Below are 23161 nucleotides of genomic sequence, written 5' to 3'. Positions count from 1 at the left end.
TTTACGCATTGTTTGCTCATAAGTGTCATTTGTTCTGAAATTCACAAATATACTTCTGAGCTCTTTCTGTGGTTGTCCTGGAGTAAGAAGACGGTTTGAGACCTGTGTCCTGCTTTTTTGCTGTTTTATGAGTCGTTATCTTAGAAAGCAGTGCCTCGAAAGCTCCTCTAAACAAGCGCTTTGCGATACCTACATGCAGGAACGTTTGCTAGTAATTTTGTTATTAGTGATAACAGAATGGATATCCTGTGACTTTGCGGGCTGTTTTTTTTTTTTTGTCAGAAGTAAAATCTTAATTCAAAGCAAGTAGTTTAACATACTGTACATTTAGTGTAACCACCATTTTCCTTCAGACTTGATACACTGGACATCTTACTCCACCTCCTTCTCCATCTTAATTCCAGATGTTTTTACTTCTGTTCTACTTGACATAAAATCTGTATTTATTTTTCTGATTTTTTTAAATATACTCTCCATGCCTACTTGACCACAAGTACACTAAAGGAAAAAGAGAATAGTGAAGAAGACTGAGCAGCTGGTCTTTGAGCTCTCAGCAGGCATGTGTGTGTACTGTATGTGTGTGTGTGTGTGTGTGTGTGTGTTAGCTACAAGAGCTCAGGTGTACAGGAGATAATTGAGGTCTCACCAGAACTGCTCCACTTTCATTTTCTTACATATCCATTATTTTCCTCGTCTCTCCTCACGGGTGGTTCATTAGAGTCACGTATAACTATCGACAACGTGTGTAAGACATGCGCTTGTTTGTGTCTCCCTGCAGATCGTACTGAGAAGCCCTCCACCATGCCCGACTCGCCCGCCGATGTGAAAGCACAGCCCAGGTTAACTCCACCCACCATGCCACCACCACCCGGCACACAGGGAGCCCCCAGGACCAGCTCGTTTACTCCAACAACACGTGAGCATCACACACACACACACACATTATCAACTATATTATACATGTACAGCACCATACCCACAGTCAAGCACACACTACACAGTAACAGCACAGAACAGCTGTTGAGACAGAGACAGAGTAATCGGTGTGATCTGAGCTCCGCTGTACTATCAGCGCCTCTAACACACTCCTCGCTTCCTCTTCAATGCCGGATCTCTTAAACACAGATCACTGGAACTCTGCAATTAGCGCTTATACAAAAAAAAAAAAAAAGAAAGAAAAGAAAAATACACATGCAAGCTTGCACCGAACGAACGAGGAACCTTTTAAAAGCTGATTCTAATTACACATGCTGAAGGTTTAACAAAGCGAGTGCTTTGATTCACCCCACCCCCACCCCTCCACCCCTCCACAACACACCCGCAAGTCGTAATTGTTAGCAGATGCAGCTGAAGTATCCCGTTTCTTTGCTGCTGGAGAGAGGCCACAGCCTAATCTCATTAGCGAGACGTTGACGCCGTGGCCCGTATGGTTCGCATCATCATTCGACCACATGTATTCACCGCTGCTACAGTTCATATGGCTGATGTGTGCTACAAGAGAGCATGGTTATGCGTTTAAGGCCACCGGCGCTGAGTGGAAGCAAACGCAGCACATTCGGGGTTGCAGGAGCTTGCAGGAATGTGAAAGTCAGACATTATCTGAGATCCAAATATTCATCAAGTGCCACTTAACAGGGAGGCTTCAGCTTTAGGGATTTGCATTCACATGTTAGTTGATATATATCTTCCCAACAATCTAGGACATGTCTTTTGATCTGCTTTTGCATTATTGCAATCAGTATATGTTACTATATTTAATATTAAAAAAACTAGAATAAATTGTTCAGATTAACCAGAACAGGACATAAGTATTAAAATATTATAAAGAATATATTATGGTTATTATATATTATATTATAGAGCCATGGAAATACTTGAGTAACTATACTCTTATTTATCATTTTGCACAATTTATAGTTTACTTAAGTATTACTGAAACTAAATACTTTAAAATTTACATTGTGAAATGAATTACATGGGCATGTGTTAGCCTAGTGGTTAAGGTGTTGGGCTATCAATCAGAAGGTTGTGAGTTTGATCCCAGGTCCACCAAGCTGCCACTGTTGGGCCCATGAGCAAGGCCCTTAACATTAAATTGCTCAGCTGTATTAAAATGATAATGTCTGGATAAGAGCGTCTGTCCAATGTTGTAAACGTAAATAATAAAAAAAGCTAAAGCACTTTTAACTCTTTAAATTTCATTTTGACATTTAAAGTACTATAACAAATCACTTCAAATCTTTACGCATCATGTTATTGTCTTAGTAAAAAAAAAATTAAATACCAGCCTTTAAATTTCACAATAAAATGTAACGCTGTAGAGAAGAAGGTTTAGTAAAGATAGCTTGGTTTGCAATTTTACTTGGTAAATTATCTGATTTACAAAACAAAACTAGCTAGCTTAGTAATTAGCAAGCTAGCTTTGTTTTTGTTTTGATTAAGCATTCATTCCAAAGAAGCCGTTACCCTTTAGATAACCCTTAGGATCCATTCTAGCTATGTTTGAGTTAGTAGAACAGATTCTTTATCTTTTGCTTGCTTGGTGAACTAGCTGGTCATGCAGAGATGGGCATGATGAACCCATGGTCAAATCCTTTCATCAGTTCAAAGTATATCTAATTGTTATTCTTTAAAACATCAGTATGTTTAAATGTTCGTAGTGTTTTAGTGTAGATTTTTGCCTCCGTAAGTAAGAATTGTGTAACAGACTGTACTACGCTGTATGACAATAAACTCTTAAATCTTTGAATTGAATAAGATTTTGACACAGAACCCTGACTGTAAATCATTGGTAAAGTTTCGATTAAGCCCATGTTCATAACTGCTTATAATTCTTTATAAGTGGTTAATGAATCATTTGTAAACATAGACAGTATATATATATATATATATATATATATATATATATATATATATATATATATATATATATATATATATATTTTTTGTCTTGCAGTAACAAACGGCACCAGTCACTCTCCCACCGCACTGAACGGTGCTCCTTCGTCCCCGAACGGTTTCAGCAACGGCCCTTCGTCTTCTTCCTCCTCTTCGCTGGCCAATCAACAGCTCCCTCCGGCATGTGGCGCGCGGCAGCTCAGCAAGCTGAAGCGCTTTCTTACAACTCTGCAACAGTTCGGCAACGACATCTCACCTGAAATTGGCGATCGTGTTCGCACGCTCGTGCTGGGGCTTGTGGTGAGCGCACACAGATACACGAACATTGTGGATTTGGATCATTTATAGCTCGACATTTATTGTGATTCCACACATAGAGAGATGTATTTTTAGAAACACATGGTCTAGAATTTAAGCAATTATTATACACAATAACATTCACATGGAAAATGTACACTCATGCTTGCACAGTCGAAAACATTCAACATACAGTAGATATCTGTCGAAATAACGTCATGAGACGAATAAAGATGGAGAAAGAAAACAGGGATGATATCAGCTGGGGTGTTAAACAGGAAATGGCAGCAACCAGGGTTGTTTAAGGTCACAGTTCACAGCTCAGCTTTATCAGTCTCCTGCCTTGAGACAGGCCTTTCAGGGATGATACCATAACATTTGTAACCTTCTTTAGTGGCACTGGTGGCTCAAGTGGTTAAGGCTCTGGGTTCAATGCTCTGCCAAGCTGCCCCTGTTGGGCCCTTGAGCAAGGTCCTTAACCCTCTCTGCTCCAGGGACAATGTATTATAATCTAACCCTGCGCTCTGTCCCCTACCTCCAAAGTTGGGATATGTGAAGAAAGAATTTCACCATGTATATGTGACAAAATAAAGGCTTCTACCTCTTACACTTTGACCCCCAAAACAAGCAGATTTAAATAAAAAGCATATAACTTAAATACAGTGTCCTGTACTTTTTACTACAAATATTTAACCCTTTTAACTCCAGTACACTGTAGTTCTGTTTTGTTGGCAATTTCAATCTATGAATCGATATGAAATGAATCAGGACTCTGTTCTCTTTTTCTCTAGCGTGAGACATGCGTTTTTCCCTCTGTTGAATAATCCTAAACAGAATTTGAGTGAAAATCATTTATAGGGGTGTTTTTTGGAACTTCTCTTTGAATATATTGCCTCTGGTGAGCTATAAACCAACAGAAATCCTATTGAACACTAGAAATACTTAAAGCTTTGAGTGTCTACATTCATGAGTTATAAACCAACACTGTGGATTTTGACACGATAAAGACATTCAGTGCTAAACACGGACACAGCAAAACAGGCGCAAAGTTATATTTTGTTCTCCGGTGAAAAGAGTTGAAGGAAAAAGTTCCACTCTGAGCAACTTCATTATTACATTTTATAATTACTGTGTGATCTTCAATAAAATCCAAGATCCTACAGAGAGCGTAGCGGCAGCACTTTAGTCCTTTAGTCTGTAGTTCTGCTGTCTCACTGTCTCTGTTAAGGCTTTGGGTTGTTGATTGGAGGATCAGGGTTCAAGCCCCAGCACTACCAATATGCCAGTGTTGGGCTCTTGATCAAGGCCAGGGGTGCTGTATCATAGCTGACCCTGCGCTCAGACCCCCAACCTCTAAAGTCAGGATATGTGAAGATAGAATTTCATTTTGCTGTAATGTACAGTATGTGTAACAAAAATGAAGGCTTCTTCATCTGTTCACTCAAACAGATCAGCGTGAAAAGCTATCATTTTTCTGCCAATACAAAGCTCTCCATCAACTCTGTCACAGATCACTAACTAGCATCATAACCAATGCTCGCTGACTGCACTACTTCTTTTCTGGAGATCTCACCAGAACATGTTCGGTGGATCATGACTAGAAATTTAGTTTTTAAAAGCAAACAGCAAAACCTGACTCCTGAAACACAACACCAAGCGACAAATTAGCCTCAGAATAACACGAAGCATTCACAATGCTAACAATGCTACATGATTAGCTCTTTTCTTTATCTCGCATTCATCTTTATTAATTTGTTTGATTAAAGTAGCGTATTGTATCCGGAAACCCGCAGCTGTGTCCAGCACAATATTGTAGCTGCTCTGTAATATAACTGAAAATTGCAGAAATTAGGGACCACACAGCTACGTCTGAGAAAGTCATTTCCGTGAATAACATCGAGCACTGAAAGAAACAGTGTTAAAATAACCATCGCCTGTACCAGAGGAGGGCTGCTTTAATTAGCCACTCGGAAAGAAGGCTCCTTTTTTTCTGGCACGTGTTTGTTTATTTTTTCACAGTGTCTACACGCAGAGGGATTCTTGTGTCCCCTTGGCTTGCATCGCTCGCTTTAATACACTCCCCTCTCTGCCTTATTGAAAAGAGTGACACACTTAATTAGCGCCGGCAATGCCGGAGAAAAGCTCAGGAGGCTCTCTGGCTGTCAAAACAGGCCGCTGCAATCTGGGCGAACAGATGTAAGCCTAATGTAACAAAATTCAGGTCTGGGAAATGAGGTAGAAAGCAGCGTATTTTTTTTTTCCCCTCTTCTCCGACGCAGTCCCTCTGTCTGTCTCTCTTTCCTTTTTTTTTTTTTTTTTTTCTCGCTTCTTCTCAGAAGCAACATCTTGAAAATTGAAAATAGTGTCACCGTCCTGTCAGTCTGTTAAAATGAGATAGAGCGACGAGAATGGGAGTGAAATTAGTTGCTTCTCTTTTTTTATTTATTTATTTCTTTCTTTGCCAGATAGGAGCTGCACTGAGCAGCTGGAAGGGGCGATATGCGCAAAGTCGGCAGAGATCAGAGAACGTAGAGAACCAAAATCTTAATTAAACAGATCAAACTGTAGCTTTCCTACCTCTTATTAAAGCAGCCAGTGTCCTGCTACGTGCCTGTTATTATACACATTATCTTATACTCAGACACTGAACAGAAGCTTTGTGTTAAATTTAACACCGATATTTTGCTACAGTACGTGTATCCTCATGCTTATAGGCAATATTTATCATTCACTGTGCTACACGTAGCTTTCCTTCTGCCTCCCTTCAAAGCCGCAGCAATCTGTTGTTCTGCCTCCAATAAGCAATTTTATCACATAATGTTTTCCACATGCACTCACTCTCTATCTCTCTCTCTTTCTTTTTTTTTTTTTTTTACAGAACTCCACGTTAACCATTGAAGAATTCCACTCCAAGCTGCAAGAAGCGACCAACTTCCCCCTCCGACCTTTTGTCATCCCATTTTTAAAGGTACAGCGCAAGCCAGCAATCTGGAAAGCATTTACAGAGCCCAGACACAGATGTGCATATTTCTTTCTTTCTTTCTTTCTTTCTTTCTTTCTTTCTTTCTTTCTTTCTTTCTTTCTTTCTGTCTCACTCTGAGTTCAGGGAAGTAAAGTCTACATGCACAAATGGAGCCCTGGTTTCCCCTTTAGCTTAAATTTCCTGTTGATAGAGACCTCATTTTGTTGAGGGACGAAAATAGGATTTGTTTTTTTCAGAGAACAACTACATGTTTTAGGTACTCATTGATACCAATATGACTAACCTACTGAGTATTATTCAACCAGGGCTTTCACAGAAACATCACGTTCAGCTCTTATGTTGCCCTGATTTGTTTTGTGGTCAAGGAAAGCACACATGCTGTACATGTTCGTGCAGTTAAGCTGCTCCTGTATTTATCATGTTAGCCCGTTGATTTCAAATTAAGCCTTAGCTAAATACGTTAGGAGCAGAGTCGAGTTGCATTGTGCAGAGTTACTTTTATTATAAGATGATGCTGTAGTTTGCATTCTGCTTTGTTTTGATTGGGAGCATTAATCAAGACGTGCAGCACGTCGTGGGCTAGTTAGCAAAACAACGTACTGTACACTAGGTGACATATTTTTTTTTTTTTTACAACTGCTAAAAAACGTGTATGGTCTCAGCCCATACTGTACCAGTGCCAGTAATTAATTTCTTACTGTTATAGTTTATAAAGTTTTAGCCATTTTAGCTCCTGACACAATGTGTCCTCCTTTGTTTCAAGCTGCCTGATGGACTCCCGTGTTTAGTGATCGATTTTTTTCTCACACGGACGATGTCTGAAGGCCGTACGCGTTTGAAACCATTAGCAGGGCAACATGAACCACCATTGTTCTCTGGAGGAGCGGCAGCCTGCACGCTGCTCTTTCTCCATTTGTCACTTATTTTATTACAGCTCAGTGTCTGTTTACACTGAGATGCTTTAAGTGAAATGCTTTAAGTGTTTCATTCTGAATCCTACTTAGGCATGAAGAAAATGAAGATGAAGATAAGATGGTCACGTGTGCTTTTAAAGGAGTTAAATATCCACCGTGCATGTTGATCTTTATCATTATCACACGATTTTTAGTAACATCCAAGATTTATTTTGTGATCAGAATCAGAATACTTGGAACATTTATTAATTCCCAGTGGGAAATTGGGACAATTACCACAGCTCCAAGTCCCCACAATATAATACAAGAATACAAGACTATTGTAAGATAATGTATATCTTCTATACACTAAGATAATATATGCAAAAAATAGAATGTTCAGTCTGCTGCCCCAGCATTCGACAGCAAAAAAGAAATTTTATAGTCGAAACATTTCACTGACATTTCCACATTGGTTAAAGCATTGGTAAACTTTCCAAACTGCTGATGGTTGTGCGGTTAGATTAAGGCTTTGCTTCATCCCTACTTCATGCAGCAGATCTTTAGTCCTTCAGTCTGTCCAGGTCTCTCACCTCGACGTCTCAAGCAGATCCAGTTGCAGAGCTTTAGTTCTCGTGCTATTACCGAACATCAGTGCCAGTGCGCTCGTCGTCTCGTAGATTGCTACCCGGCCGAGACGAGTCTCTGCTATAACTCATAACTCATGTCATGTAATTGAACTCTGAGTCATTACAATGGATCACTCCTTAATGAGACATTGTACAAAAATGATGAATAATAAACGAAGCCCTTGCTCTTTTGTTTTCAGAAGCTAACAGAAAATTCTGAGTGTTATCACCAACCTATGAGATCGTTCATAACTTTTTCCCTGTTAATCTGCATCGGCAGTGTCACCCTGTGTCACAGGAATAACAAAAATACCATACCAGGCAACAAACGACCAAAGGAATGACTAAACACATTACAAATATTTTAATAAAAACCTATTTAACATGATTCAGGGTGGAGTTTTTCTTTAAACTGGACGCATTCATCCTTATTTGCTTAGAAATGACAGATGTTATGCAGCATGCCTGAACTCCTCCCTTTTTATATAACCTCCATCCTCTCTCTAGTGCACACACACATACACACACACACACACACACAGTCAGCCTGTTTCACTCTCTCGCCTTTAACAACGAGATAAGCCATTAAAATAGATTGAGTCTGTGTAGTTTACTACAGCGAGCGTGAGGGAATGGGGTCTCTCGATTCACTGAGTGCAGAATGTGGCTCCTTTCATAGGGAGCAGGATTCTGTCTCATACGCTGGGAGCCCCGGGCGGCTTTGCACTGCAGAAATTGGTCCCATTAGGGGTCGCTGATGGATGCAGAGAAACATACAGGGCCACTTCCCCCTCTCCAGCTCTTCCTCTCTCTCTCTCTGCTCCATCTCTCCATGCCGCACCATATGGTTACTGTATCATCCAGGCGGGAGGGGTACTATCAAAGATGCAACTTGTGTTCTCACTGTTTCTTGCTCTTTCTCTCCTGTCTCACTCTCTTAGTCTCACTCTCTTTCTCTCATCTAATTTTAGTGCTTTTCCTCAAAGGAGCCTTTAATGACAAATACCATATGGCTGTGGGAACAGGGGCTTTTATAAGCGCACAGAAGCTCAGCTGCAACAATGTGCATTAGAGGCGTTTTTTTTTTTTGTTGTTGTTGTTGTTTTTTTTCTTTCTTTCATTAGGCTAATGTCATCTAATGACCCCACCTCCAGTGTTCAGTTTGAGGAGAAGTGCTTACTGGAAGGGCAACATGCACCACACTAATGATGTAATCAGGAGTCTGCACCAGCTGACTGCCTTTGTGTTTATATTGTTTGTTTGACTTGTGCTTTAGATGTTACATCGAGATGTTAGCTGTGGCCTGATTACAGAAAGATTACGATAATACGTATTAGCGGTATGGGAGCGTACAACAGAACAGGGAATGTTTTTATATAGAAGTATTCCTTGTATTCATGAAGTATTCACGATGAAAAACGAGTCAGGCGTGGAGAACTCAGAGTGCCAGATGTCTGGGACAAAAAGATAATACTCTATAGATTTCACTAAAATATGTTTTTTGATATGTATGTTTAAACAATATGTAATTGTGCTGTGAGACCTCGATGCTGTAACTGTTCGTAGTGAATCCCACCACCAGCTGCACTACACACCTTTTACTATTCGGATGCATGACCTGTCTTACATCCTCTAGCACAGAATGCACTACCTTCCTGGTCAAGAAAAAAAAAAAATAAAAAACACTAACCAGACTCAAAGAATAGATTTTACATCCAATGTGAGGACTGAGGATGCATTTATAAACATTTTATTACATTAATATATACTTTTAAGTCTGTAGTGATATACTTATGTAGTGATCTAGCCATAGATTAAATTCTGCATGGGATCTCTGAGCATTATTATCTACAGAAGGGAAGAAAGAAAAAGCACAGGGAGAAGTAATGGCCTTTTGCTGAAATGCCTGTGCAGTTTACAGATGAAACATTTCTATCCTAAAAATGCTCTTCAGCATCACTTTGAAATGGTAAAACCTCCAAAAAGGGTCTTGTGCACAAAGCCAGATAACCCCTTAGCAATCAGTGTCAAAACAGACAGGAAGGAAATGAGAGATGATGTTGCTTTGAAGAAGACACTTTCCACGTTGACTGTGATTTCACATGCCCTTGTGCCAGGCAGTGGGCAGACTGAAAGCACTAATGCATGGTTTGGGTCACAAAGTACCAGAGAACTGCTGCTTATTTTTTTTTCTTTTTTTTTTTTTTTTACCTCCAAAGAGCTTCTACAATCACTGTAATGGGTAAACAATGCTTGTAAAAACCCTGGAATATAGCCAAGTGCATTGTGATGTTTGGTCTTTGTCTAACTAATGCAGCCTTTGTCCAAACAGCCAACACTAACCGACTAACCGCTATCTCCCCCTGCAGGCCAACCTGCCATTACTGCAGCGGGAGCTTTTGCACTGCGCACGCCTGGCCAAGCAGAACCCAGCACAGTACCTGGCCCAGCACGAGCAGCTGCTACTCGACACCAGCATCACGTCTCCCGTCGAATCGTCTGAGCTGCTGATGGACGTCAACGAGAACGGCAAGAGGAGGACCCCGGACAGGTGAGCCAGAGGAAGACAGGATTACACTCTGCTTTAGTTCCAAAGCCAGACTTGTAAAAAGTGATTGAAATATGGTGACTGGCAAACTAAAGTCCTTGTAAGAGACTAAGTATTTGAAAACCTAGACATAAAGAATAACAAGCAGATATAAAAGTAAGCGTTACATTCCCTTCATTTCTTATTCATGCATCAGGATAAAAAATAAAACACAATTAGTCTTTGTATTGCTGTAAATTAGAGAAAGATCCAAGTAATATGACTAAGACTAGCCCTTCCCCAGTTAGCTACACTGCAAATGCTGCAGATTTGTGCAACATTGGGTTTCTTTAGTTCTCTTTTCCATGAGGCAGAACTTTGCTTTCCAAAGGAGAAAAAGTGTGGGATAGACCTAACTGGAGAATATGGAAACTTTATGTAAGTGTGTGTGTATGGAGGTGTCTGTAACTACTTAGCATAACGGCGAGTCAGTGAGACGAGCAAGCCAGTAAATTAGCACTTCAACACCCAAAGAAAACCTCTAATCTGCTCAAATATTAAATTCTACAGTATATTTACTGTAATCTACTGTAATATATGTGATGACAGGAACTAAATAAGTTTTGTGAATGTTCCACAAAACTAAATGAAACTATAAATGGTACGATGTGTCGATAACAACATGCTATCAGGTAACATCACATTACTCCAGTGTTTATTATTTTCCTATAACAGAATCCTCCATTGTGTTTATTCCTCACTTAAATGAACATTAATTCGATGCAGGGGGCACGGTGGCTTAGTGGTTAGCACGTTCGCCTCACACCTCCAGGGTTGGGGTTTTTATTCCCGCCTCCGCCTTGTGTGTGTGGAGTTTGCATGTTCTCCCCGTGCCTCGGGGGTTTCCTCCGGGTACTCCGGTTTCCTCCCTGGTCCAAAGACATGCATGGTAGGTTGATTGGCATCTCTGGAAAATTGTCCCTAGTGTGTGATTGCGTGAGTGAATGAGAGTGTGTGTGTGCCCTGCGATGGGTTGGCACTCCGTCCAGGGTGTATCCTGCCTTGATGCCCGATGACGCCGTGACCCGAGGTAGTTCGGATAAGCGGTAGAAGATGAGTGAGTGAGAGTGAGTGATTCGATGCAACCTGGCTTATAACTGAGTCAGAGTCCATATTAAACCAAGTATATAACAGCTACTTGTAAAAGCCCTGGATCAAGAACCCTTACCAGAAATTCTCCATTTCAAATATCACTCGAAAATTTCCTTTCGATTCTCATAACTGAAATAACTACGAGCCATCGAATGAATTAATCATCAATCGAAAAAAAAAATCATACTATAATGTAGTATACTACATAAATAAATATACACTTTATACAAATTATATATAATTTAAAAAATTTTTTTTTTGGGGTCTAATGCTTATCACCTCATGTCCCCAAGGCTCCTTTACTGTTTTATCCTGTAATACCTCCATATTTGTGAGAGATCTAACGCCCAGCAATTGGAGCCTAAGGGAGAGGCTGATAACACATACAGATGAGGCAGAGTTCCCATCCCGCTGGCTAAGCGCTTCTGTTTCTGCTTAGCTCGGCACGCACCGCCTCGCCTCGACTCGGGGAGAGCAGCAAGAAAACGTAATGGTGGAATTAGAATGGGATCCACAACGTTCTTAATCACACTACAAAGCAGTGTCAACTTTTTCCAGATTAATATCAAAGTGATCAGAGAGAAGAGAATGCTGGCAGAGCACTTTTATCTTTATTGGGATGTGTGAATGACCGTTCAAACAAATCGCATGTAGCTTCTGTCTGTGTAAAAACAAGGCAAGGCAAGGCAAGGCAAGTTTATTTGTATAGCACATTTCATACACAGAGGTCATTCAAAGTGCTTTACATAGAAATTAGAAAACAGTTTATAAGAGAGAAAAAAATATATATGTAAAAATAAGAGACACACGATAAAATCATAATAAAAACAAAGAACAATTAAAAAAAATAAATGTGATTTTGATTAAAAAAAAAAAAACAGTTTAAAATATGTTAAAAAGAATAAAACAGGAGTAAAAGTGATTTGAGGGGGCATGGTGGCTTAGTGGTTAGCACGTTCGCCTCACACCTCCAGGGTCGGGGTTCGATTCCCGCCTCCACCTTGTGTGTGGAATTTGCATGTTCTCCCCGTGCCTCGGGGGTTTCCTCCGGGTACTCCGGTTTCCTCCCCTGGTCCAAAGACATGCATGGTAGGTTGATTGGCATCTCTGGAAAATTGTGTGTGATTGCGTGAGTGAATGAGAGTGTGTGTGTGCCCTGTGATGAGTTGGCACTCCGTCCAGGGTGTATCCTGCCTTGATGCCCAATGACGCCTGAGATAGGCACAGGCTCCCCGTGACCCGAGGTAGTTCAGATAAGCAGTAGAAGATGAATGAATGAATGAATAAAAGTGATTTAGATAAAAAGTGCAGTCATTGTGAAGCAGCACAGTGCTCATTTAGTAAATGCAGAGTTAAACAGATGTGTTTTTAATCTTGATTTAAAAGTGTCTACTGTTGAAGCACATCTGATCTCTTCTGGAAGCTGATTCCAGCTATAGGTGGCATAATAACTAAATGCTGACGCACCTTGTTTTGAGTGAACCCTTGGTATCTCTAACTGACCTGATCCTAATGATCTGAGTAGTCTGATTGGTTTATATTCAATTAGCATATCTGTAATGTATTTCGGTCCTAAGCCATGAAGTGATTTATAAACGAGTAACAATACTTTAAAATCTATTCTAAATGTAACTGGAAGCCAGTGTAAGGACCTGAGGACTGGAGTGATGTGCTCAGATTTTTTGGTTCTGGTCAGAATTCTGGCAGCAGCGTTCTGTATGAGCTGCAGCTGTCTAATGGTCTTTTTGCGGATCCCAGTAAGGAGTCCATTGCAATAATCCACCCTGCTGGTGATGAAAGCATGAACAAGTTTCTCTAAGTCCTGTCTTGAGACAAAACATCTAATTCTGGCTATATTTCTGAGATGGCAGTAAGCTGATTTGCTTATCGCTTTCACATGACTGCTGAAATTAATGTCAGACTCTAAAATTACACCAAGATTTCTGACTTTATTTTGTGTCTTTAGACCCCTAGAGTCAAGGTGTGTGTTAACCTTGAGAGTTTCATCTTTAATTCCGAATACAATGACTTCAGTTTTGTCTTTGTTTAACTGGAGGAACAAACTTGTATGTAAACGAGTTTGGTGTACCGTGTCCGGATTTCTACTTAATCAATGGAAATTATGTAGAGAAACAAAAAGTTTTATCATACAATATTCGTAAAAAATTTTCAGCCCATAATGCAAATACTTTTCCTTGGCCTTGTGCTGGTACCATCAAGAGTACACTTAGTATCTGTATTTTACTATAATACACTGGACATTTTTGATTCATTTAAAGTATGTAATTGGACAACTGTTGTTCTCTTAAGGCTTTACATTATAAGCAAATTGATGGTACACCACATGTTCCCATGAATCCCTAAAGATACATACTAAAGATGTTCACCCTAGATGGTACCACCTTCAGAGCCCCAGCAGCAAGGAACGATGCTGAATCATCTCAAAAGCACCAAATGATATGTTTATCATTACTACTACTGCTAATACTATATTACTATTCCTTATTAATTGGGTTTTTCATTATTATTATTATTATTATTATTATTATTATTATTATTATTATTATTATTATTATTATTATTATTATTGCTATTACTGTTGATACTGTCACCTTCCTCATTCCCCATTTTCCATTTTTATTTTTGTTTTAATTATTTATTTATTTTTGTTAAATTAATTTTGTTTTTGTTTGTTTTTTTTTGTTTTGTTTTTTGTTTTGTTTTGTGTGATACTATTATTATCTTTATCATTATTATTGTCATTATAATTATTATTATTTAAATTAATATATATATTCCTCTTTGATTTATATATATACATATACATTTTATATCTGTTGTACTTCCCTACATGCTCCTTCATTCATATATCTCCACTCCCACACCCAGTTACACTTACAGTTACACACACACACACACACACACACACACACACACACACACACACACACACACACACACACACACACGTACGTTTTGTTTTGTTGGTCTTTGTATTTGTATTTTGCATCTAATTTCTCTTCTGTAAATATTGTAATTGTCTGTTTGCATAATAATAAAAAAATAAAATAAAATAAAAAAAAGCACCAAATGACAAAGCAGAAACAAACTGAAAATATACAAGATCAGTAGAAGGGAAGTAGGAGTATTTCTCAGGTGACAAACGTACAGGGGGTAACAGGGTACTTCGAAGCAGATGGACTGTGATGGATGAGCATTAGGTTGCCTTAAAAATGGCTCATTAGAACACTGGGACTGTGCTGAGGGAGGGCATACACACAAACACACACTTTTCTTGGAGTGACAGACTGTTTACTGTCCTAGATTTCAGGGTTCTAGTTCTTCTAGACAAAACCAGCTATTTATTTTTATGTCAGCTTACTGTCTCACTTTGAAACTGCCTCAATAATCAGACCTCCCATTCTTTCCACCTTCCAGAACCAAAGAGAACGGCTTCGACAGGGAGCCTCCACATCCAGAGCACCCAAACAAGCGGCCATGCACCATCAGTCCTGGTCAGCGTTTCAGCCCCTCCAATGGACTTTCATACCAGCCCAATGGCCTTCCTCACACTGCTCCACCACCCCCAGGCCACTACCGGCTTGACGAGATGGCTATCGGCCATCATTACAGAGACTCGTATCGCCACACCAACCACCGTGAGATCCGTGAGCGCCCACGGCCCATCGGTACGTGAAAGAGGAAGTGGTTACAGGGATCTTATGGGATACTCCTTCATCCTAAGTCTCACGAATATAGTTGTGAGATATTTGCTTAGGGTTCAATAGGGGATGACTATGATTACTATTGCTAAACGTGTCAGAAAAATAGCATTAAAATATTCGGAAAGAATTATTTTGTACTCTGCTTGTGTGACTTTACTAGATGCCTTTGTAAATTGATTTGTCATTTATCCTGTTAACACCTAATCATGCATGTTTAATATTTACTCTTAAAAAGAAGCAGTCTTTGGATTTCCAGAGTTCAATTTCCTGTCTCACAAACAATCTTTTCCCCAGGATGCAGGATTGCAAGGTTTTAAAGAAAATGGTATTTGAAACAGGATTCAAAACAGGGTTAAAGATGTGCTAAAAATACATGAGCATACTGCTCTGTGATGTATGAATGAGATCTATCTGAGCCTGGCAGGCCTAATTCCACCCAGAGAGAGCCTGTGCCCACAGGCAGTGCTGTAGAGGGTGGTGAGGAATGAAAGTGCGTGGCAGGAGGGAAGCGTGTAAGTGATGAAGAACATGTGTGTGAGGATGTGAGAGATGGTGTGTGTCATGGAGCGGCTGAGGGATAGCTCCAGTGCAGACTAGCGCTCTGCTGTAAGGGAATCATAGCACAAAGAATTACGAGTGCAGGCTGCCCTTCCTTGCTCTCATCTCTCTCTCTCTCTCTCTCTCTCTCTCTCTCTCTCTCGCTCTGTTGTTTTCTCTCGCAGGCATGCACGGTGGCACACGTCAGGAAGAGGTCATCGATCACAGACTCACAGACAGAGAATGGGCCGAGGAGTGGAAGCACCTTGACCATGTAAGAAAAGTAATAACACTTTCTATTACTATTCCAAAGTTTTTGTGTGTTTGTTAGTCTGTGTGTGTGTGTGTGTGTGTGTGTGTGTGTGTGTGTGTGTGTGTGTGGTAGTGACCAAGAGATCTATTAGATCAAAAAATGGATAAAGGTTAAACGTATGCTTTGGGTCTTGGAAAAGCTGAAAGGTGAAATCCCTTTTAATCTGCAGCTTACTAACAAACACCTGAAGGTTTTGCAGTAATATTGACTGGTATTTGGAGCCATTCATCATTTATTCCACCTTGATAAAAATGTCAGTTGAGGCTGAGGAAAAGCAGCCCTAAAGCATGATGCTACACACACTTTTTTTGAGATTTATTACACCTTTTGGAAATGTGTGTACAGATTGTGTGTTTTTAAATCAGTGTTATTAGGCATGTTCATTGTTAATCACATGCCTTTATTGTTATTAATTGTAGCTGCATGTGTGTGTGTGTGTGTGTGTGTGTTCTACAGCTCCTTAACTGCATCATGGACATGGTGGAGAAGACGCGGCGCTCGCTCACCGTGCTCAGGCGATGTCAAGAGGCGGACCGCGAGGAGCTCAACTATTGGATCCGGCGCTACAGCGATGCCGAGGATTTGAAGAAGACCTCCAGCAGCAGCAGCAGCACCAGCAGCAGCCAATCGAGGCAGCAGAGCCCCGCGGGGCAGGATAGCAACCCTGCAGGTAGCAACTAAATATATTTACAGTGCTAACAACAAGCATAATGAAAGATTGTGTCATTTTAGTTTTTAACTTAGGAGCAACATTATTAATGCTAGTAAATATAGTTTATGTTGCTATAATAGTTCGTTCGTTAAGTTATTTTGGGTGTAGAACAGTTTAGCACACTTCTTTAACTATATCGTTTCCAGTATGTTTAAAATGTAAATAATTAAGTAGAACACTATTGTAAATGTTTTCTACTTTCTGTGTGTCAGAGATCCACCGGGAAGTGCTCCACAGGCCTGTGTCTGGCTACGTTCCTGAGGAGATCTGGAAGAAAGCAGGTAATTACAGTAAATAAATACTTCCGCCTGAATTTGTCTGATAACTGCTAGATCTCTGGATATGTTGTGTGATGGATTCATTTCTGAGCTCCTTAATCCTTGGGCTTTACTTATTTCCTCTACACATTCCAGTCATGATGGCGGATCATAAAGCGAACGATCAGACAGCGTTAGTGCTGCGGAGCTTTAGAGCACTTAACTACTTGTGCTATTAGGAGTAAAGGAGATGCCGCTAGCTCTAACGCTCTCAGAGGTACCATTTTATCAGACCGTCGGTTAGAAAAAATAGACAAGTGTGATTAAAAGGCTTTGCTTTAAGGTGTAGGTGATCTGGGTTATCGAAGATAGATGATGGATACTGTAATGGAAAACTGTCCACTGCTTATTTAAAGGCATCTGTTAAAGTAGCGGGTATCAAGCTGATCTTTTTCAATGAAGTAAAAGTAGTTATTAGACAGTGGTCTTAAATACTAATTGGTCAGAAAGTATAGATTTTTTTTTTAATATAACAGCAGGTTTGGACATAAAGTTTATATTAACACGTTGCTGTTTCCATAGTAACAACCCGAGTCACATGGAGGACACTATAATGGCTAACAATTAACAGATAAGGAGGTGTTGACTTTAGGTTTATGACTTTTGAGGTTTTCCACCAGGACTGGGGACTTTGTTGCTTTCAGTAGCATTATTTCACAGGATATAACTGAAATAGATTAAATGTATAATTATAAATTGATCAATTCTTTGGTCTTTAATAAATAACTTGGGGATACGATAAGTTCAGAGTTAGTAACTCAACTTCGGGTCAGACTTCATCACACCAATCCATCGCTGATTATTTCATAACTACAGCACAACCCCTAATGTGTTTTATTCTATACGTCTTTATCTCTTTTAATGCCCTTTATTTGAAATATCGCATTCTCAAAACTACGGTTTAAAATTCCATGCGAGCCATAACCATGGGATATTATCAGACGCGTCTCCGTCCATTTTTCCATAAACTCAGCAACTCAGCCCACAAACTGAAAAAAAATTCGATTCAATTCAGGTAAAAAAAAAAAAAAAAATCTTCATATTTCTAATTTAATCCAATATAATTGAGAAGTGTGTGTGTAATGTATTTCTCCAGTAGACAGACAAGCACTTTAATTTGAAAGCGTTTCTTTCATAAATGACACTAAAAGTGCACCAGAACACACATTGACACGATGTCTCTGCACATTTGCCATTTGCTTCGACAGAGCATCGAGCTTTAGCGATAATAGTATTACAAACCTTATAAAACATTATATACGTTATAAACCAGGGAATGCAAATCGAGCACGTTAATATTCATCGAGATCAAACATGTTTCTTATGGATAATATTTAATTACCTGTGCTTGTGTAGGAGGTGACAAGATTGATCCTTTTGTGTTTGGATCAGCTCTGTACAGTAGGCAGTGAATATTCATATCTATTCCATGCACCATCCTGCCAGTTTTTCATATCCTGTACAGCACGGGTCGTCGGGAGCACAACTGAAATGCGTAATTTAAATATAAATTGCCTGATTTGCATACACAATTAGACAAGCTGCAGCTTTGAATGCTGTAAACATAAAAGAAAAAATCGAATCCTGTCGCTCAGATGGTACTCTGTGTCAAACGTAATAATGCGACAGTATTACAAAACACGGATAAAGCGTCGGTCTATCGAGGAACGGCCCTCTGCTACACAGGTGGAAAAATCAGTCAATAACGGTTTGTTTTCGGTGCTACTTTTGTGTGTTTTTAAGCAAAATAAAAACAGCTGTTCTATTTTTCTCTCGAATACCCGTCATACTCAAACAATAAAACATGCTTGTTCAGGTTTCTAATTAATCCCAGAATGCCTTTTGTTTGTTTTCTTGTGGATGGAGCTAATATATCAAATAAATATCATGCAATTAGTTTTTAAAAAGGGCTTTAATGGGTTTGTAGAGCATTAAATGTAAGTGATGAGTTTTTGATTGACAACAGAGTCAGAGTACAGAACAGCAATTCATTTTTCTATTCGTTTTTTATGTTTATCTTAAAGAATCATTATAAATAAAAAGAAACAAAAATCATTTAAATAGGAATTGCCTAGAAAAGATTCTGCTGTGTTTCCTGTTCTTATTTCTTCACATTCGGATGGTACACAAGTATTAAACCCGTTTATCCTTTAATTCATTCTACATGGCTTTGAATTGACCGGCTCCGAATGTGTTTCAGAAGAGGCGGTGAATGAAGTGAAGAGGCAGGCGATGTCTGAGCTACAGAAGGCCGTGGCCGAAGCCGAGCGCAAGGCTCATGATATGATCAGCACCGAACGAGCCAAGATGGAGCGCACCGTGGCCGAGGCCAAGAGACAAGCTGCAGAGGATGCGCTGTCTATTATCAACCAGCAAGAGGACTCGAGTGAGGTAAATGTCCTTATAAACACGCTTTTCTCTCCTGGGTTACACCTCTAATATATCAGCACTGGGAATACATTCAGTGTCGGACCATTAAGCATCTCACAGCTAAAGCAATGTAATTTGCACTGCTTAGTTTTAAGCTATTTTAAAACCTTGTTTTATTGTTCTTAATTATCCTCATGTGGGTTTAAACCATGGACCAAAGTGCAGTCCTGTTAATCACTATATTCTAATGGTTCCAATTCTTTTTTAATACATTTTTGTTACGAAGGAATCTCTTTATAACAAAACGTATAAACGTATAAACGTTAAACATGGTTGGAGGAGTGGAATGAATGTTTGGTTTAGATGTTGTAGGTGTCTGTGGGACCAATACACAAGAATTTTGACCAAACCCCCACGCTCCCGACCAGTCCCCCTCACGCTCCTGACTAATCCCCCACGCTCCCGAGCAGTCCCCCACGTGCCTGACTAATCCCCCACGCTCCCGACCAGTCCCCCTCACGCTCCTGACTAATCCCCCACGCTCCCGACCAGTCCCCCCATGTCCCTGACTAATCCCCCCATGCTCCCAACCATTTCCCCCCCCACGCTCCTGACTAATCCCCCCACGCTCCCGACCAGTTCCTCCCACGCCCCCAACCTGTCCCCCATGCTCCTGACTAATCCCCCACGCTCCCGACTAGTCCCCCCCACGCTACCGACTAGTCCCCTCATGCTCCTGACTAATCCCCCACACTCCTGACTAGTCCCCCCCACGCTCCCGGCCAGTCCTCCTCCTATGCTTCGACCAGCCTCCACCACGATCCTGACTAATCCCCCCACACTCCCAACTAATCCCCCCACACTCCCAACCAATCCCACCTGCTCCTGGTGGGATATCCTTGTTTTATACCACAAGCTTTGTATCTGACTACTCATTTCTTACGCATGAGAACAAAAAATACTCACCATCACAAATTTCTTGTAAAGGTCTCAGTCCTAGAACCTCTCTAAATGTTTTGTTTTTTTAAGCATGCTGGTCTCTATTCTAATTTTCTAGTTCCAGAAACCAAGCTCTGTTTTAATCAGACATTTAGTAAAAAACATTATGCAGAAAGTGCAGTTCTCAAAATCTGATTATTCATGAGGCATTTTAATCTCAAGTATAATTGTGGATTATTATGTTTTATGGTGAAGGTCATTGTACATTTGTTTTATGCCCTTAATATAGCACTTTGATAATATGTATGATAAAACTGTTTATAAAGACCAGTAAATAAATGTGTTAGATAGACAGACTGAAAGGGAGCCAGAGACAGTTTCCCACATACCCAGGTGATGTGTAGAAGACGACAACATTTGTGTTATTTGTCCTCTCAGGCACGGCCTGCCCTCCATCACTCTAAATAAGACGTTTGGATGTTTAAGTTGGTCCTGATTGGATGGGGGTGTTGCAAAAAAAGACTAAGGCACAGTGGGGGTTCAGCTCATTTAATCAGTTAGTGGGGGGGGCACACACATCTGACTTTAATTGTGAAAGCCCTGTTTATGCACAAGTCTCCCAAGAGAATTGCGTCGGTAGCTGTTTATAACTCCGACTTCCCGTTTCTGCTTCACATTAAGAACTTTCTCCTAATTGCCCTTATTTGGCCCAAAGACAAAAAGGCCCTGCCTATAACCTGAGAAGTGCTGGAATCTGTAAGCGTTTTCAACTTAACCTGTAGCAAATGTGCCTTTACATCCCATCATGTGTAACAAGCTCGTGTTATGTTCAAACCTCCAAAGACGTCATGAACAGAATGATCAAAAATGTTTTTTCAAGAACACATCCAGATAGCAGCGTTATCAGGGAAATAGTTAAAAAATTTCTCTGCAAGTAGGTGGTCCTCTGTGCCACACTGTAATAGTGTGTAAAAGTAGTGTAAAAAAATCTGTCCAAGTTGATATTACACTATAAAACCTCCAGCTTGATGGATTATTGTTGACATGTAATTAATTTGCTGGTAGTGTAATCATCAATGTAATCATCCGGTTTCAATATCAATAATATCATTCACTCAAAGTGTAACTATGACGGAGTTCATTTAGCTGGACATCACAACAGTTTGTAATACAACTGTATTGTTGCTTTACCTGTCAGTGTCATTTACTTGGATGTAGCTTCCAAAATGTTTTCGGACTGAATGTATTTCTGTGAAAGAAACAAATCTGCATGCATTGAGATGCTTGGGAATTTGTGGATGAAGAGTTTGGGATAGAATTCTTTTTGCGGTGGGGGAAGTTGTTAAGGTGGATAACTGTATGGTGGATGAGCTTAATACACTTCTCAGTCTTTTTTTTTTCAGCAAACAACCTAAGATGGACCCATTTAAAAAAAAATGTATTTGTGTGTTTTCTTGACTGCGTAATAATCCCTCGATTTGTCCATTTTTATTGCAAACATTCTACAGTTTTACTATGTATTAATTAATACTATTTTTTAGTATTAATTTGTCAAATAAATGAATGAAACAAGGAGATTGAGTTACATCTCAAACCCATCTGTCAATCACATAATGTTTGGGAAGAACATGTTCACGTCTCAGTCGAATTTTTTATATCATTAGTCTTTTTTTTATATTATTTTCCCACTGTTAGTTCTCAAATCCAAATATCAAATTTTTTCCTCTAACTTCATCTTTCCCTCTAGAGCTGCTGGAACTGTGGACGCAAGGCAAGCGAGACATGCAGCGGGTGCAACACGGCGCGCTACTGCGGCTCCTTCTGCCAGCACAAGGACTGGGAGAAGCACCACCATGTGTGCGGGCAGACGCTGCAGGCGCAGCAGCAGGGCGAGACGCCTAGCACCGCCAGCTCCTCAGGCACTCCCAGTAGCAGTGCTGGCAGCCCCGCCGACACCCCCTCCGCCGCTGCCACGCCACGCTCGGACACGCCTGGCACGCCGGCAGCATTAGAGCCTGTGCCACGCTAGAGCCAAACCCATCACAGCCCCACCAGAACTGTCTCACCGCGCCTCGCTTACTCAAACATGCTAAATCTAACATGCTAACTGAGAAAAAGAGGACTGGTTCCACAGAGCGATCGCCCAACCGGAGGTCCGTATCGGGTCATATTGACTTGTTAGGACAGAGAACACAAAGATATTCTTTGTTTAAAATTCTCATCATCCTTTAAAGCGCCCAATTGCTACTATAGATTATTTTTTGTTTGTGTTAAATGTTTCCTGTTAATAAGCAGAAAAAAAAGACCTCTGGATCAGCACATTAAACCTCCCGTTTGATTCGTTTGTTTGCTGTTTGTTTGTTTTGCCTGTTTTCAGCGCTTCTTCTCCTCTCCACTAGCTGGGATATCAAACTAGTTGACCTCAACAAAAGACACTTTACCAAACAACAAACCAAGGGATTTACTTCATAGCTGTTGTAAACAAAGACGCAAGAAAATGTGATTATATGGTAGACAGCATTCCGTGAAAGGAAGACAAAAACAAAAAAAGTAATAGGGAAAATAAACCATCAGGGCAGGACATTGTGGAGCAGAAGACGAGTAGCGTTTTACTGAACTCGGCAGACCCTCGGCATCGCATGCAGATGCGCAGCAGATTGTGAAGGAACGCAGATGTTCCCTCCTCTTTTTTCTTTACACGTCTGCAAGACATTTGATGGTATCCAGGTCAGTGGTCTGAAAAATAAGAGTCTGTTTTTCGCAGAGGAATGTAAAGGCACGGAGGACCGAGCAGCTTGACAAGCACAGCTCCAATGATGAGCGTGCTTACATCAGCTCCGAAACAGGAAGTGAAGTCATCAGCCCACCC

At 40.3% G+C, this 23161-nt stretch overlaps 1 protein-coding gene across 3 annotated transcripts in view; it reads left to right on the top strand.

Annotated features, from left to right (window-relative positions):
* runx1t1 (RUNX1 partner transcriptional co-repressor 1) overlaps positions 1-22630 on the top strand; it is a 53155-nt gene extending 30525 nt beyond the window's left edge. The window contains exons 2-11 of one of the 3 annotated variants that reach the window (XM_060865685.1): positions 779-916; positions 2957-3198; positions 6074-6163; positions 10070-10251; positions 14818-15068; positions 15827-15924; positions 16411-16624; positions 16879-16947; positions 19187-19374; positions 22040-22630. In XM_060865685.1, the coding sequence (XP_060721668.1) occupies positions 779-916; positions 2957-3198; positions 6074-6163; positions 10070-10251; positions 14818-15068; positions 15827-15924; positions 16411-16624; positions 16879-16947; positions 19187-19374; positions 22040-22321 (1754 nt within the window). In that variant the 3' untranslated portion in view covers positions 22322-22630. Of the gene's footprint in view, positions 1-778; positions 917-2956; positions 3199-6073; positions 6164-10069; positions 10252-14817; positions 15069-15826; positions 15925-16410; positions 16625-16878; positions 16948-19183; positions 19375-22039 lie in introns of all 3 variants that reach the window. The other 2 variants (XM_060865686.1, XM_060865684.1) reach the window with 2 other exon arrangements.
* Positions 22631-23161: the final 531 nt, after the last annotated feature.

This window comes from Tachysurus vachellii, chromosome 3 (genome assembly GCF_030014155.1).
Source record: "Tachysurus vachellii isolate PV-2020 chromosome 3, HZAU_Pvac_v1, whole genome shotgun sequence".
Lineage (NCBI taxonomy): Eukaryota > Metazoa > Chordata > Actinopteri > Siluriformes > Bagridae > Tachysurus > Tachysurus vachellii.
The sequence above is the reverse complement of the archived record's forward strand: the minus strand, read 5'-3'. Positions and strand labels throughout refer to the sequence as shown.